At 43.8% G+C, this 17525-nt stretch overlaps 1 protein-coding gene across 2 annotated transcripts in view; it reads right to left on the reverse strand.

Moving 5' to 3' along the window:
* epb41a (erythrocyte membrane protein band 4.1a) overlaps nucleotides 1-17525 on the reverse strand; it is a 131943-nt gene that overhangs the window by 73285 nt on the left and 41133 nt on the right. For both annotated transcript variants that reach the window (XM_055157500.1, XM_055157501.1), the window contains exon 12: nucleotides 11726-11896. In XM_055157500.1, coding sequence (XP_055013475.1) covers nucleotides 11726-11896 — 171 coding nt within the window. The remainder of the gene's footprint in view (nucleotides 1-11725; nucleotides 11897-17525) is intronic.

Below are 17525 nucleotides of genomic sequence, written 5' to 3' on the forward strand. Positions count from 1 at the left end.
GGGAAAAGTAACGGAGGGAAAATTGTTCAAACAAGTAGAAGGTGCAGGATTTTACATCATTTGTCGCTTTTTTCTTCTGAATACTTTAATATTACTTCAAAATGAAAGGAAACTATTTCTATAAAATATGTCAGTCCTTCCAAGCAAATTTTTATCATTTTAAATACATTTTTTTTTACACCATGTCCCTTCATCAACAGTTCAAAGATGGAATAACACAAGATATGATGAAATACATCCATTTATTTACATGATTTTCAGGTCTTTGAAATTTGGGAAATAATTTTTGTTCCATGTTTCATACATGGTCTGTTTAAAACAGATGGAACTTTAGAACCAAAAATGGTACAGAAAAAAAGGTCAACAGTTTGATAAACTAGAGACATATGTATCTGTTCAATACATTTTTATATCAGATGAATTAACTTGAAGTTTTGGTCTTGTTGTTTACTTCTGTTTGACCGGGCCCATATTATCTACATCAGACCTGGAGTTTGTGCAGCTCTCAGGCCACATTTGACCCTTTGTTTGACTCTGATTGTCTCGTTTAAGCTCATCTGGAATTACACAATAAACATATTTTATCATTTTACCTCATGCCTGGACTAAAGCTGCTTTGCTTTTATTTTAGACGTGTTTTTATGACATTGTTTTGTTTGGCAACTTCACTTTTTACTTATTCAAAACAAACTTTTACTAGTCTGAGCAGCTCGTCAAAACAATCACTGCTTTTTTATAAAGAAATACAATTAATATTATGCAGATTTGAGGCATTTTGGCCTCCACATTATTTTCTGTTTCTCATGTGGCCTCATGGAAAAAATAACTGCCCACTCCTGATCTGGAGGGTGAGCAGATTTACTCAGAGTAAGAGCCACAGAGAGGGAATAAGAGCCATATGTTTTGTCGTCTTCCTGACACTGCACACACTCGCCTGCAGCAGCTGTGCTCCTGTTAAACAGCTCCTTCTCCTCGCTGATGGATCTGAAAACATTTGGCCTGAACAATGAAAATGAGATTCTGTAACAAACAGATTCTGGCGAGTTCAGCTGCAGTGGGTCGGATCTGCAGCAGAGCAGCTGGTGTTAGAATCAGCTCTCAGTGTGATGCCAGTCACAGTTACAGAAAGGGGCAGAGAGGAACTGGCACATTTACCCAGACTGAGGTGCAAAGCCTCCGAGAAACCACAGACTCTCAGTACCCAAATATGGGACCATCACTTTCTAAACGAGCTCACAGTCATTTGCAATCATTTCATTTACAGCAACGTTCTGTTTTGCAGGCATATATATCTGCAGTTTTCTATTCACTCTGCAGCTTTTCCAGACGCTAAAAAAGTTTTAACGATTCAAAAATATATATACAAACTCCTGTACTGCCTTGTTTTTTGCTGTAGCGCAGAAATGTTTCATTACAGGGAAAAAAGTGTAATATTTTACTGTGTACAAATGTGAGTAACGTGCGTCACAAGACTTTTTAACCTGGATTGAAGTGGTGGGTTTTTTGTTTTTCTTCATACAAATTCGCTAAAATCACCGCGATATCAGCAGCGGTGAAACAGCGTCGTTACGGTTCCCAGTGTCGGGCCGGCGGTGCGCCCGCGTAGACCGTCGGATGACCGAGAGCGAACGGACCGACGCAGAACTCCACGCTCCACGAGGCAAAGAGCAGCTGACGCCCGATCACGCAAGTCCTAGTCCAAGATTAGTCCTGGTTTGGTCCTGGTTTAGACCTGGTTTAATCCTGGTTCAGACCTGGTTCAGTCCCGGTTCAGACCTGGTTTGGACCTTGTTCAGTCCTGGTTTAGTAATCGGTTCAGCCCTGGTTTAGTTCTGGTTTAGTCCGGGTTCAGTTCTGGTTTAGTCCTAGTTCAGTCCTGGTTCAGCTCTGGTTTAGTTCTGGTTTAGTCCTGGTTCAGTTCTGGTTTAGTCTGGTTCAGTGGTTCAGTGGTTCAGTCTAGTTGGTTTAGTCTGTTAGTCCTGGTTCAGTCCTGGTTCAGCTCTAGTTTAGTTCTGGTTTAGTCCTGGTTCAGTCCTGGTTCAGCTCTAGTTTAGTTCTGGTTTAGTCCTGGTTCAGTCCTGGTTCAGCTCTAGTTTAGTTCTGGTTTAGACCTGGTTCAGTCCTAGTTCAGTTCCTGGTTCAGTCTGGTTTAGTTCTGGTTAGTCCTGGTTCAGTCCTGGTTCAGCTCTAGTTTAGTTCTGGTTTAGTTTTAGTTCTGGTTTAGACCTGGTTTAGACCTGGTTCAGCTCTAGTTTAGTTTTTAGTGGTTTAGTCCTGGTTCAGTGGTTCAGTCCTGTTAGTTTTAGTTGGTTTAGACCTGGTTTAGTCTGGTTCAGTCTAGTTTAGTTCTGGTTTAGTCTCTGGTTTAGTGGTTTAGACCTGGTTCCTGGTTCAGTAAGTTCTGCTGGTTAGTCTTCAGTTTAGTTCTGGTTTTGGTTCCTGGTTAGACCTGGTTCAGTGGTTCAGTCTAGTTTAGTTCTGGTTTAGACCTGGTTTAGTAGTCCTGGTTTAGACCTAGTGTTCTGGTTCAGTCTAGTTTAGTTCTGGTAGTCAGTCCTGGTTCAGTCTAGTTTATTCTGGTTTAACCTGGTTTAGACCTGGTTCCTGGTTTAGCAGTCCTGGTTCAGCTCTAGTTTAGTTCTGGTTTAGACCTGGTTCAGACCTGGTTCAGTCCTGGTTCAGCTCTAGTTTAGTTCTGGTTTAGACCTGGTTTAGACCTGGTTTAGACCTGGTTTAGACCTGGTTTAGACCTGGTTTAGACCTGGTTCAGTCCGTATACGGCGTGAAAGTTCGGCATCTTCGCACAGTTACTGTATTTTGGTGAGAGAATCTTAAAGTGCTGCAATAGTCGTGTAATATTTTACATTTTAAATGCAGTAATATTGTAACGTAACGAATCACTTTGAAATGACAGTAACAAGTCATAAATAAAACATTACAGTTTTAAAGTCACTCGCCCAACAGTGATTATTCATCGACTGGTGAAACGGTTTATTACAGCAGAATAACAAAAGAGAAGCTGGACTACGAGCTCCTCCAACCAACAACCCGTCACACAGACCAACTGGGCGAAGTGTCTTGCCTAAGGACTCAACAACAAACCTTCGTGTTGCTGTGCGAGTTTAACACTGCCCCAATAAAAAAAGTATAATCCACAAATCGCCAAGTTCACCAGAGTCACAAATGCCAACAAAAGTGATCATTTAAACTACAAAATGACCGATGAGGGAAGAAAAAAAAAAAGTCGGGAGGATGAAAAGCTGATGAGAGATGAACATCGGGAGTCGGGGGTTCAGTTCCCTGCACATTGCTCATTGTTCTTGCGTCTGTTGTTCTTGTTGTTCTTGCTTTTAATCAGAATCATGCGGATGTGGAAGTCCGGACGAGGCCATGCGGCGGCGGGCGGAGCATGGAGCTGCAGTGGCCAATCACAAGCCGAGCTGGGTCAGGGTCAGAGGTCAGAGGAGACATATTATGCTAAAACGTCTTCATGAGGCGTTTTTTATCGTCTGTTTACGTTCACCAGACTTTATCTTGTGTTTACTGAAGTGCTCGGTGATCCTTTTTGTGCCGAGCATCGATCTGTGAGTCGTTTTAACAACAGCCCTGCATTATATGTCCCCTTTAAAATCTCATCGCAGAAACGTTAGTGACCTGTTAGTATGAAGCGCATGAGACCGAATCTTATGTTTTATGAAGCGGCGCCTCGGTGGCTCAGCTGTAAGTCCCGCCCACTGACGACAGAGAGCCAATGGCCTCTGTCCCCGCTGGGTGATTGACAGCTGAGGTACGTTTTTTTCCACAAAGGTCCGGAAGTGTCTCGCTGTAGGTTTGCGGAACTTGCGGTTAATGGTTTTCTGTGGTAAAACGTGTGTGTAAATGTGTGTGGTTTTCTCCAGCAGCTTCGTAAATCTGCCCCATCACCAAATCTTCAACCAACAAGACAAATTTATCCACAACTATCAAGAGAAGAAAGACGAAAAGTTAAAGACGAATAACGACAGTGACACGCTGAACAGAACTAATGTTATGGTCCTAGAGATGTCGAGCATTTGAACTGCACAAATCTGTCCGTCTACTCCAGGGGCGTCCAAACTTTTTTCATCAAGGGCCACATATGTAAACACAGACGAAGCAGAGGGACGACAGTGTTGGGAAGGTGACTTTTAAAATGTATTCCCCTACAGATTACAGATTACAAACCCCAAATGTAGTTTGTAACGTAATCCATTCAATTACTTAAAGGTTGTATAGAGGATTTTTTAGGGAAAGAGAAATACAGCGACAGTCCTTTTTCAAATGTTGTGAATAGAAATAATTTAGCGACCGATGCATCAGTTTTTAGACACTTTGTCTGCTTCAGTCGCACAATTTCTGGAAGGAATCTCCAAGAATCACCTCAGTTTGGTTTTGCTCCTTTTCCCCTTCTCTTCTTCTTTTAGCGACCTCAAAAACTGACTTTCTTTTTGCGGCGAACGGGTCGTGGATCACAACAAACTTTGTGCGAATTGCGAGGAAGTTATAGTTTTAAAAAGCCTCTAAGAATCGCTGCATAAACCACACAATCCCCTCACGCTGGCGAGTCAGTTACACTAGAAACGAAGGGAGTTTGATTGACAACCTAACAGCCAATAGAAAATGAGGCAGCCTCCTTATCTATTGGCTGATGTTTATCTGGCCTCACTACTTTCACAGTTGATAGATTTTCATTCTTTTTTTATTTTTTTTTGGTCATCATAATTACAAGGCTGCTGCGTCTCTGTAATGGTATTTTAAACTTTCACTTGACAATTTGAAACTTTAAAAAAATCCTCCATACAACCTTTAAAGTGAGTAATGTAATCTGAATGTAATCTGAATACTTTGGATTATTTGATATTGTCCTGCTTTTTAAAACTACATGAATGAACCAACCACATCCTGAAAATTCTGTTGGTCTGTTGAGCCCAAGTCTCCATGAACAGGTCCAGGTGTTTGCTGTAAAGTAACAAAGACTAGAAAATCTGAACATAAGATGTTTTGTCTGCTTAAAGACAATAAACATCTCAGTCGTTCATTAACCATATTTAAAAAATAAATAAAATAAAATAATAAATAATAAAAAAATTAAAATAAAATAAAATAGAGAAATCCGTAGTCCTGGTTTTAGTCCTTATTTAGTCCTGGGTTTACTTCTGGGTTTAGTCCTGGTTTAGTCCTGGTTTAGTCCTGGTTTTAGTCCTGGTTTTAGTCCTGGTTTTAGTCCTGGTTTTCCTGGTTTACCTGGTTTAGTCCTGGTTTAGTCCTGGTTTAGTCCTGGTTTAGTCCTGGTTTTCCTAGTCCTGGTTTTAGTCCTGGTTTAGTCCTGGGTTTAGTCTGGTCTGGTTTTAGTTGGTAGTCCTGGTTTAGTCCTGGTTTTAGTCCTGGTTTAGTCCTTAGTCCTGGTTTAGTCTTCCTGGTTTTTAGTCTGGTTTAGTCCTGGTTTTAGTCCTGGTTTTAGTCCTTATTTAGTCCTGGGTTTACTTCTGGGTTTAGTCCTGGTTTAGTCCTGGTTTAGTCCTGGTTTTAGTCCTGGTTTTAGTCCTCCTGGTTTAGTCCTGGTTTAGTCCTGGTTTAGTCCTGGTTTAGTCCTGGTTTTAGTCCTGGTTTAGTCCTGGTTTTTAGTCCTGGTTTAGTCCTGGTTTAGTCCTGGTTTTAGTCCTGGTTTTAGTCCTGGTTTAGTCCTGGTTTTAGTCCTGGTTTAGTCCTGGTTTTAGTCCTGGTTTTAGTCCTGGTTTAGTCCTGGTTTTAGTCCTGGTTTAGTCCTGGTTTTAGTCCTGGTTTAGTCCTGGGTTTAGTCCTGGTTTAGTCCTGGTTTAGTCCTGGTTTAGTCCTGGTTTTAGTCCTGGTTTTAGTCCTGGTTTAGTCCTGGTTTTAGTCCTGGTTTTAGTCCTGGTTTAGTCCTGGTTTTAGTCCTGGTTTTAGTCCTGGTTTTAGTCCTGGTTTAGTCCTGGTTTAGTCCTGGTTTTAGTCCTGGTTTAGTCCTGGTTTAGTCCTGGTTTAGTCCTGGTTTAGTCCTGGTTTAGTCTTAATTTCCATCACATTACTCCTAACAACATTGTCAACTACACCTTAACGAGAACCAAATTGTATGAAATATAAACTATTATCTCTTTAAAATCATAAGAACAGTGACTGCAACTAATGAATTTTACTGATTTTAGTCGATTTGAAAATTTCGAAAATGAAGAATCATGATATATCACTGAATACATTTTTCTTACACCCCTAGTGGAAAGAGTTAAAATGTCATATTTAACCCTAAAAGTAAAAGTCTGATCAATTCTACACATGTAGGCGCCGTAAAGTCGTGGAAAATTCACTTTAGGTCATGGAAAAGTCATGAAAAGTTTTGAAATTTTGAGTGGGAACCCTGGACTGAACAAGTTACTTCTGTTTTATTTTTACGACCATAGTGTCACTAATGCGTCTGTTCGTCTTTAAGTTTTCGTCTTTCTTCTCTTGATCGTTGTGGATAAATTCTTCACGTTAGAATGTTTATCTTTTGTGGACCTTGTTGGTTGAAGATTTGATGATGGGACAGATTTATGAAGCTGCTGGACACACATTTACACACACATTTACACACACATTTTGACACAGAAAAACAAAAACAACCTGAAGTTCCACAAACCTACAGCGAGACACTTCTGCTCCGTTCTGAAAAAGCTTTATTGGGCAATTAAAATGAACAGAAATGAGAAAATTAGCAAAACAATAGTGCGATTCTCCCCGTCGTTAAAAGCGCCGCGGTGAGCGCAGTGTCGGTTGCCATGGAGACCGTCAACAAAAGCGTAAAAACCGGCGCCTGTGTCCGACCCCCCGTCAGAAACACAGCGGCTCTCAAAGCTGTGACCGCAGACTCTCTCATGCTCAAGCAAAGCGCCAGCGACGAGCCAACAGCGCCATCGAGTGGACAAAGAAAAGAAATGCAAAAACACTGACACACACACCTCCTCGTACTAACAAACGTCAGATAAAAAAAGTGAATGGATCTCCCACATTTGAACACAGAATTTTAAGTGAATTGAATTTTACAGAAATCTAGAGATATTTAAAGTCATAAAATAGAAAACAGAAACTAAACCAAGAGTGTTCTGTATTTGAAAACTTTTTAAAACCGTAATTTCTTTCACATTCATCAAACCCAGAGCGAGGCTGTTCATGTATTCATATTAAATTAAAAGGTGCACAGTGGAACTTTTCACGCGGACGGTCCGACACCTGCTAGTCGGAGATTGTGTTGTGTAGCCTGGAATGTTCCACAGTGTTGGATTAAACTGATGACTCTCCATGGAGACAGGTGACACGCCAAGTTTCAAGGTCAGATCTGTGGAAAGCGATTTTTACAAGGAATTTGTAGAGCGATTAAAACACCAGTAACAGAGCTTTTTTTCACAACGGCCGGAAGTGTCGCGCTTTAGGTTTGCAGAACGTCCGGTTAATGGTTTTCTGTGTCAAAATGTGTGTGTAAATGTGTGTGTAAATGTGTGTTGTTTTCTCCAGCAGCTTCATAAATCTGCCCCATCACCAAATCTTCAACCAACAAACTCCACAAAGAATAAACATTCTAACATGAACAATTTATCCACAACTATTAAGAGAAGAAAGACCAAAACTTTAAAAGTGAACAACAACGACATTAGTGAACTACTTAAACAGAAGTAACTTAGGCTGTGTTCAGTCTGCACCTGAAGTGACCCAAATCCGATTTTTTGGCCCCTATGTTCCTGTATCTGATCTTTTAATGTCAGTCTGAACCACACAGATCCGATTTTTTCAAATGTGACCCAGGACACTTGGATATGTGCTCCTGAAACTGATACATATCTGATCTTTTGACATGTGACTTCAGTCTGAACGACCAAAGTGCATTCATCCACCTACACGTTATCAACAAGACACAAACGTCACTATTCTGCACTGAAGTAGGTGAAAATTGTTAATGAACTCTGTGTCACTGAAGTGAAGCACATCACCACTCACCACTCTTGGCTCCGTCTCCACATCCACACGTTCCTTTCAACAGACTGAACCACAAAACACCAAAAACCTCGTCCTTCTCCTTCTCAATCTCCTCCTTAAAACAAGTAAGTTGTTCATGTTCTGGCTCCGGTACGAGAGGAACTTTAAAATCTCCAGGTGCTCGATGCTGCGTCCATGTTTGGACAACTTCTGTAAACACAGAGACGCTCGCTGCGGTTGACGTCGTCGTGTCTCCAGTGTCACATGTGGGACACTTTCGGGCTGTTTAATGTTCACACTGGAGTCACATACAAGTCACATTTAATTGCAAATGTGAACGACCTCGAAAAAACATCGGATTTCACCAAAAAATCAGAATTGAGCGTTAAGCCCTGCAGTCTGAACGTCGCCTACGTTACTTCTTAGTTATGTAGTTCACTCAGACTGATTCTACAATTAAAATTAAAAATCAATTTCATGATGTCGATATTAGCATAGATAGATTTGTGCAGTTCAAATGCTCAACATCTCTAGGACCATAACGTTAGTTTTGTTCAGTGTGTCACTAACGCTTCGTCATCGTTGTTTCCTTTAAGTTTTCATCTTTCGTCCTTTGATCGTTGTGGATAAATTGTTCATGTTAGAATGTTTATCCTTTGTGGAGTTTGTTGGTTGAAGATTTGGTGATGGGGCAGATTTATGAAGCTGCTGGAGAAAACAACACACATTTACACACACATTTTGACACAGAAAACCATTAACCGGACGTTCTGCAAACCTCTGGCTGTTGTGAAAAAGCTCTATTGAACCTGTAACGTCAGATATATTTAATACTGTGGAACGTTCCAGGGAAAGCAGTAACTTCTCGTTAGCAGACCAGGCCTCGAGAAAAGTTCCATAGTCCAGCTTTAAACTATGCGCTTGTTAGGATGTTAGAACATGAAGGAAATGGGAGCTCAAATGCAGTGGAAGTTGCATTTTGTGAGGGAGCAGCCTGGCGAGCGCAGCGACAGCAGCAGAGCAGCTTCCTCAGCAGCCGTGTGGACTACAGGTGAGTGTGTGAGTGTACAGGGTGCTTGGGTGCTTGGATGTTTGGGTGCCTGGATGTTTGAGTATTTGAATGTTTGGGTGCTTGGATGTTTGGGTGTTTGGATGTTTGGGTGCCTGGATGTTTGGGTGCTTGGATGTTTGAGTATTTGAATGTTTGGGTGCTTGGATGTTTGAGTATTTGAATGTTTGGGTGCTTGGATGTTTGAGGTGCTTGGTTGGTTTGGGTGCAGTTTTTTGTTGTTTGGGTGCTTGGATGTTTGGGTGTTTGGATGTTTGGATGTTTGGATGTTTGGATGTTTGGATGTTTGGGATGTTTGGAGTGCTTGGATGTTTGGGTTTGGGTGCTTGGATGTTTGGGTGTTTGGATGTTTGGATGTTTGGATGTTTGGATGTTTGGGTGTTTGGATGTTTGGGTGCTTGGATGTTTGGGTGCTTTGACATTTTGTGTGCAGTTTCTTGTTCTTTTGGATCACTGGGTGCCTCAGTTTTTGGTTGCTTCAATGTTTGGATCTTTCAGTGTTTGGGTGCTGGAGCGTGTGGGTGCTTGAGCGTGTGGGTGCCTCAGTCTTTGGGTGCTTGAGCGTGTGGGTGCTTGAGCGTGTGGGTGCTGCAGCGTGTGGGTGCCTGCGTGTGGGTGCTGGAGCTGTGGGTGCTTGAGCGTGTGGGTGCTGGCGTGTGGGTGCTTGAGCGTGTGGGTGCTGGAGCGTGTGGGTGCTTGATCGTGTGGGTGCTTGAGCGTGTGGGTGCTTGGAGCGTGTGGGTGCTGCTGAGCGTGTGGGTGCTTGGAGCGTGTGGGTGCTGGAGCGTGTGGGTGCTTGAGCGTGTGGTGCTTGGTGTGGTGGATGTTGAGCGTGTGGGTGCTTGAGCGTGTGGGTGCCTCAGTCTTCGGGTGCTTTTGCGTGTGGGTGCTTGAGCGTGTGGGTGCTTGAGCGTGTGGGTGCTGGCGTGTGGGTGCTGGAGCGTGTGGGTGCTTGAGCGTGTGGGCGCTTGAGCCTTTGGTGCTTGAGCGTGTGGGTGCTTGAGCGTGTGGGTGCTGTGCTTGTGTGGGTGCTTGAGCGTGTGGGTGCTTGAGCGTGTGGGTGCTTGATCGTGTGGGTGCTTGAGCCTGTGGGTGCTGGAGCGTGTGGGTGCTGGAGCGTGTGGGTGCTGAGCGTGTGGGTGCTGGAGCGTGTGGGTGCTTGAGCCTGTGGGTGCTTGAGCGTGTGGGTGCTTGAGCGTGTGGGTGCTTGAGCGTGTGGGTGCTTGATCGTGTGGGTGCTTGAGCGTGTGGGTGCTTGAGCGTGTGGGTGCTTGAGCGTGTGGGTGCTTGAGCGTGTGGGTGCTTGAGCGTGTGGGTGTTGAGCTGTGGGTGCTTGGAGCGTGTGGGTGCTTGAGCGTGTGGGTGCTGAGCGTGTGGGTGGGTGCTGGAGCGTGTGGGTGCTTGAGCGTGTGGGTGCTGGAGCGTGTGGGTGCTGGAGCGTGTGGTGCTTGAGCGTGTGGGTGCTTGAGCGTGTGGGTGCTTGGCGTGTGGGTGCTTGAGCGTGTGGGTGCAGTGTGGGTGCTTGAGCGTGTGGGTGCGTGTGGGTGCTGGAGCGTGGGGTGGGAGCGTGTGGGTGCTTGAGCGTGTGGGTGCTTGAGCGTGTGGGTGCTGAGCGTGTGGGTGCTGAGCGTGTGGGTGCTTGATCGTGTGGGTGCTTGAGCGTGTGGGTGCTTGAGCGTGTGGGTGCTTGAGCGTGTGGGTGTTAGATCGTGTGGGTGCTTGAGCGTGTGGGTGCTTGAGCGTGTGGGTGCTGTGGGTGCTTGAGCGTGTGGGTGCTGGAGCGTGTGGGCTGTTGTGTGGTGCTTGAGCGTGTGCTTGTGGGTGCTGGAGCGTGTGGGTGCTTGAGCGTGTGGGTGCTTGAGCGTGTGGGTGCTTGAGCGTGTGGGTGCTGAGCGTGTGGGTGCTTGAGCGTGTGGGTGCTTGAGCGTGTGGGTGCCTCAGTCTTTGGGTGCTTGAGCGTGTGGGTGCTTGAGCGTGTGGGTGCTTGAGCGTGTGGGTGCTTGAACGTGTGGGTGCCTCAGTCTTTGGGTGCTGGAGCGTGTGGGTGCTGGAGCGTGTGGGTGCCTGAGCGTGTGGGTGCTTGAGCGTGTGGGTGCTGGAGCGTGTGGGTGCTTGAGCGTGTGGGTGCTTGAGCGTGTGGGTGCTTGAGCGTGTGGGTGCTTGTGCTTGAGCGTGTGGTGCTTGAGCGTGTGGGTGCTTGAACGTGTGGGTGCCTCAGTCTTTGGGTGCTTGAGCGTGTGGTGCTTGATCGTGTGGGTGCTTGAGCGTGTGGGTGCTTGAGCGTGTGGGTGCCTCAGTCTTTGGGTGCTGGAGCGTGTGGGTGCTGGATGTGGGTGCTGTGGGTGCTGGAGCGTGTGGGTCTTGAGCGTGTGGTGCTGAGCGTGTGGGTGCTGGAGCGTGTGGTGCTTGGCTGCGTGCTTGGCGTGTGGGTGCTTGAGCGTGTGGGTGCTTGAGCGTGTGGGTGCTTGAGCGTGTGGGTGCTTGAGCGTGTGGGTGCTGGAGCGTGTGGGTGCTTGAGCGTGTGGGTGCGTGTGAGCTGTGACGTGTGGGTGCTGAGCGTGTGGGTGCTGGTGTGGGTGCTGAGCGTGTGGGTGCTGGAGCGTGTGGGTGCTGGAGCGTGTGGGTGCTTGAGCGTGTGGGTGCTGTGGCGTTTGCGTTGCCGGGGCGACTCACGGCGGGGGGCAGCTGCCCGTTGATCCTGGCCGTTCTGAAGGGGGAGTTGGTGGACAGACGTTTGTCCCACTCGCTGGGCCGCGGCTCCGGCACCGACTCCATGAAGCTCCTCTTGAGTTCGCTGATGCTGCTGTGGTGACGCATGATCTCAGTCTGCGTTTTATCCACGTCCTGAACGGAAAAACACGTCAGAAACCACGACACGAGACCGGCGCCGAGGAAACCGACGCTACGGATAAAGCTGCATTGTGTAACTTTTCTGGTGGAGGGTCCATCAAAGGCTTTTCTCCATGGAGATGTTACTGCTTTATCTGGAATGTTTCACAGTTTTTCTAAGTATTTTTGAGCTATAAAACCACCTGTAACTGAATAAATGTAAGGTAGGGCTGTTTAATGTCGCACTGTGGAACATTCCGGACAGAGAAATGACATCTCCATAGAAACAAAAACCCAAACAAAAAGTTACACGCACTTTTAAGGAAATAGAAGAGCAAATGTACAAAATGGAGGAGTATGGAAAGGGTAGAAAATAGGAAAAAAAAAACATTATGACACAGTAAAATGTTCAAATTAGGGTTTAAACTAGGAATTGAATCTTGGGTTTATTCCTCAGTATCGGAATTGCGTTTTAAATTTTAGTATCGTGACAAAATCAATTCAAAGTTTGAAGTACAGATCATCAGATTAGGCCAAAGGGACTCAGTGGGGTTAAAGGTTGTACAGAAGATTTTCCAATGAAAGAGAAATGCAGCGACTGTTTTTCAAATGTTGCGCTTCACTCCACTTCCCCTTCTCTTCTTCTTTCAGCGATGTCAAAAACAGACTTTCTTTTGCGGTGAACCAGTCGTGGATTCTTGTCCGCCGTTACAACAAATTTTGTGCAAACTGAGAGGAAGCTACAGTTCGAAAAAGACGCTAAGAACCGCTGTTTTAGTTGAGTAAACAGCATCAATGCGTGAGAGGCGAACGTAAACCACGTAATCCCCGCGCGCCGGCGAGTCAGTGACGCTAGAAACGTACACAGTTTGATTGACAACCCAACAGCCAATGGATAAAGAGGTGACCTTGTTCTCTATTGGCTGATGTTTATCTGCCACCACCACGTCTACAGCTGATAGATTTTCATTCTTTTTTTTTTTTTTTGTCATCATAATTACAAGGCTGCTGCATCTCTATAATTCTATTTTGAACTTTCATCGACAACTTGAAACAAAAAAAAAAAATCCTCCATACAACCTTTAAAGGTTGAAGAGGATTTTTTTTTTTTTGTTTCAAATTGTCAGTGAAAGTTTAAAATACCCTTACAGAGATGCAGCAGCCTTGTAATTATGTTGACTAAAAAAAAAAAAAAAAGAATGAAAATCTATCAACTGTGGACATAGTGAGGGCAGATAAACATCAGCCAATAGAAAACAAGGCTCCCTCATTTTCTATTGGCTGTTAGGTTGTCAATCAAACTCCCTACGTTTCTAGTGTAACTGACTCGCCGGCGCGCGGGGATTATGTGGTTTATGCAGCGGTTCTTAGAGGTTTTTTAAACTGTAGTTTCCTCGCAGTTCACACAAAATTTGTCGCGATGGCGGACGAGAATCCACGACCCGTTCGCCGCAAAAGAAAGTCCGTTTTTGAGGTCGCTGAAAGAAGAGGAGAAGGAGAAAAGGAGCAAAACCAAACATGTGATTCTTGGAGATTTCTTCCAGCGACTGCATGAATGAAGCAGACGAAGGGTCTAAAAAGTGACACGTCGGTCGCTAAATTATTTCTAGACGGGAAACTTCAACAGTGATTCTGAACGTGCACCGGCTGTAAACAAACGTGATTTCTAGAGTAAAGAGGCGGGAGGAGGTGTTTCTAGGCTGTGGAGGAGGAAGGTGGTGTCACGCAGGCACAACATTTGAAAAAGGACTGTCGCTGTATTTGTCTTCCCTTTAAAAAATCCTCCATACAACCTTTAAGAGTCTAAATGGAAAAGTGATCTTTGAGGTTACGGTTTTGATGTTTCTATATGAAAACTTATCAGAGACCAAAACAGAGCCCTGCACACCCGCGGGACACATTCTGAAAGCTCATCGCGGGCGCGGGCGATAGCGGCACTGCACAATGTGGGAGGATAAACTGCAGTCAAAAACTAAATCTGAGTGTGAAGTAAAATATACAAATGATCAGTGTTTACCTATTATACATCACTTGTGCTGGATATTTTATTTGGCATTAATAATAATCAGTGTTGGGGAGTAACGGATTACATGTTTTAAAGTTACGTAATCAGAGTACAAATTATGAGTAACTGTATTCAGTTACAGTTACTGTTTCAGTGAGTGGTAATTGGATTACAGTTACTTTGTTGAAGTAAATGGATTACACAGAGGGATTTTCCTGTTTTTCTGTTTTCACATTTTGGGCTGTATCCCCCTTTTTTTTCTTTTTTTTTTTTTCAGTAATCTACTCATTGTCGGAAAGTAAACTAGATCTAAACCAGGACTAAAACCAGGTCTAAACCAGGTCTAAAACAGGTCTAAACCAATACTAAAAACAGAACTAAATCAGAACTAAAACCAGGTCTAAACCAGGATTAAACCAGAACTGAAACCAGGACTAAAATCAGGACTAAACCAGGACTAAAACCAGAAGAACTAAAACCAGAAGAACTAAAACCAGGACTAAAATTACGTCTAAACCAGGTCTAAACCAGGTCTAAACCAAGACTAAAATCAGGACTAAAATTATGTCTAAACAAGGACTAAACCAGAACTAAAACCAGGATTAAACCAGAACTGAAACCAGGACTAAACCAGGTCTAAAACAGGTCTAAAACCAGGACTAAAACAGGACTCCTAGTCTAAACCATTAGCTTCTCTAAAACAGCAAAATCAAATAAACCCAAAGTATTCAGATTACATTACTCACTTTAAGTAATTTAATGGATTCCGTTACAAACTACATTTTGGGGGATGTAATCTGTAATCTGTAGGGGATTACATTTTAAAAGTAACAGTCCCAACACTGATAATAATTAATCAGGCTAAATTTGAGGATGTGCGCTTATCTCCTTTCCGTTTCTCCGTGTTTGATGGAGCTTAAGAAAGAGAACGCCCTCGTCTTGCGGGATTTGCGGGCGGGAGCGGGACAAAATATTGCAGATGCGAGCGGGAACGAGACTGAAAATTACAATTTCAGACGTCGAGACCAAAACTGACCCCGAAATGATGTGCAGGAGAGGGTCAGGAAGCACATTTCATAAGGACAGTCATAGAAATAAAGGAGAGCATTGGTGAGGGCCAGGTGTGCAGGACATGAGGAGGAGGGAGTTTTGTCATGGAGTGTGTTTACATGCGCTCGAGAATCACGGTTATGATCGGGTTTTTTGAGTCTCCTGGTTCTGTGATTGTCTGTGTAAAGACCCAGTGATGAGGAACCAGGAGACTCACTGGGTTTTTCTCAGAGTATAAAGGATTTCTCAAAACTATTTCTCAAAACTGGAGCTGTACTGAGCATGTGCGAACTCAAGAAACAAACTGTAGGAGCAGTTACTTTCCCAAAACGACTCAAAACTTCTAACAGGACTTTTTAAGTGAAAACATTTTATACTTATAAACAAAATAAACCAGTTTACTGTTAAATACAACCATCTTATTGCTGAGTTTCAGATGACATCACTTCTTTCTATGGGCCAATATTCATTAATACAGATGGGGGCAGCTAAAATTAATATTGTTCAACTGCAGATTTTTGTTGTAATACAGCACAGGTGTCAAACATGCGGCCCGGGGGCCAGATGCGGCCCTCCAACACCTTTAATCTGGCCCTTGGCTGATTTTCTACTTAAATATTTTAATTAAAATATTGTTAATTTTCTGTGGTGTTTATCACAGCAGCGTCTCCAGCGTCTCTGTACGTGGCCCCTCCCACCAGAGCAGCACAAATGAAGACTTGTCTCTTTCCAAACGCTCTTAAAGGACGATCGTTTTGACTGTTGACCGTGACACCCTCATCAGAAAAATGTTCAACATGAGAAAAGTGGAGCCGAGTGCAGGATTTTAACAACAAAAATTTACTTATTCCTATTTACATACAAGTTCATGTTTAAAATATTGTGTGTTGAAATTGCATTTTTCTTAAAAGTTTCAGGTTCTTCATAATAATTTGTAAAAGAAAGAGTTCATTTACGAAGATTTTTAGTTTAAAAATGTTTAGTTTCAAAGTTCTTTAAAAAGATTTCTGTAATAGATTTGTGTTTCTCTGCACAAATATTTGAACTTATTGTTATTTTTGGGGTTTATATGACATGAGTTTTCTGATCCGGACACTTTGGGATCAAAGTAGGTTGGATACGGCCCCCGGACCAAAATGAGTTTGACACCCCTGTAATACAGCATGGTCTTGGGTCTAGTCAATGTTTGATATTTGGGAATTTACCTTTCTGAAATTTCATGGCAAATAGAAGATTTACATTCAACATGAGACTGTGGAGCTCTGTCACAACTTCAGGAAAAGATTGTTCAATTAGATTCATTTGGTCTTCCGATATTTTATGTTATTAGATTCTTTTTTCAGACCAAGAGTTTGTTTTCATACATGACAGTTTTGACTTCTCACTATCGTCTTCCTCAGAGTCACGTGATGTTGCTGTGACGTGTCCGGTGGAGGCAGGACGACAGCGCCACCTGCAGTCCCACTTCCTCAGGACAGAATCCCAGGTGTGTGAGAGTAAAAAAAGCCCCTCGTCCTGCCTCCACCGGTAGGAAGACAGCGCCAAAACCTGTATAACTCAGCTGACCAGACACGTCACAGCAACATCACGTGACCACTCTGAAAAAAAAACAAACTAATAACATATTCAGGATAAAATACAACAAAATAGAGTCTCACAGTGTCAGTTTGGTTCAAGAGCAACACAAACCCCCACAGAGCTGAGCCTGGGGTTAAAATGAGGTTGTATTAAACAGTAAACCGCTTTACTTCTCTGGTACTGCAACTAAACTGGTTCAAGTCCTATCTAGAAGACAGGAAGTATTTTGTTGAAATTGGAAACTGTGTCTCAGATCACATGGCCCTGACCTGTGGGGTGCCTCAGGGGTCAATCCTGGGCCCCCTGTTGTTCAATCTCTACACGCTGCCATTAGGCCAGTTAATAAGCAGCAATAACGTGTCCTACCACAATTATGCAGACGACACTCAGATCTACGTCTCTCTGGCAGCAGGAGACTATGGACCAGTGGAGTCACTTGGTCACTGCATCCAACAGATCAGTGTGTGGATGCAAAACAACTTTCTCCAGCTAAACTCTGACAAGACTGAAGTCATAGTGGTTTGGTCCACAGAAACAAAGGGACAGTGTCAGCAGTCACCTCCAGTATCTCTCTCTAAAACCTTCAAATCAGGCAAGAAATCTAGGGGTAATAATGGACCAGACTTGAACTTTAACAGCCACATCAAATCATCACATCTGCAGCCTTTTACCATCTAAAAAACATAGTAAAAATCAAAGGTTTACTGTCTAAATCAGACTTGGAGAAACTTATCCATGGCGTTTGTCTCCAGTAGGTTAGATACTGTAATGTTCTGCTCACTGGTCTCTCCAAACGAGCTGTGAGACGCTGCAGCTCAACATCCAGAACATCCAGAACATCCAGAACATCCAGAGGAGCTCAGCAGCTCCATCACGACTGTGAAAGCAGGTTTTCATGTCCGCACATCTCTTCTCTCTAATTTATGTCTTCTCTTTTTTTATGTTTAATCTTCATGATTATTTATGTTTTGATTTGTTTTTATTATGATTTTAATGTATTTCTTATTCTGT

The sequence above is a fragment of the Boleophthalmus pectinirostris genome, unplaced genomic scaffold, assembly GCF_026225935.1.
Source record: "Boleophthalmus pectinirostris isolate CB_2022bp ecotype Guang Dong unplaced genomic scaffold, ASM2622593v1 HiC_scaffold_21, whole genome shotgun sequence".
Taxonomy (NCBI): domain Eukaryota; kingdom Metazoa; phylum Chordata; class Actinopteri; order Gobiiformes; family Gobiidae; genus Boleophthalmus; species Boleophthalmus pectinirostris.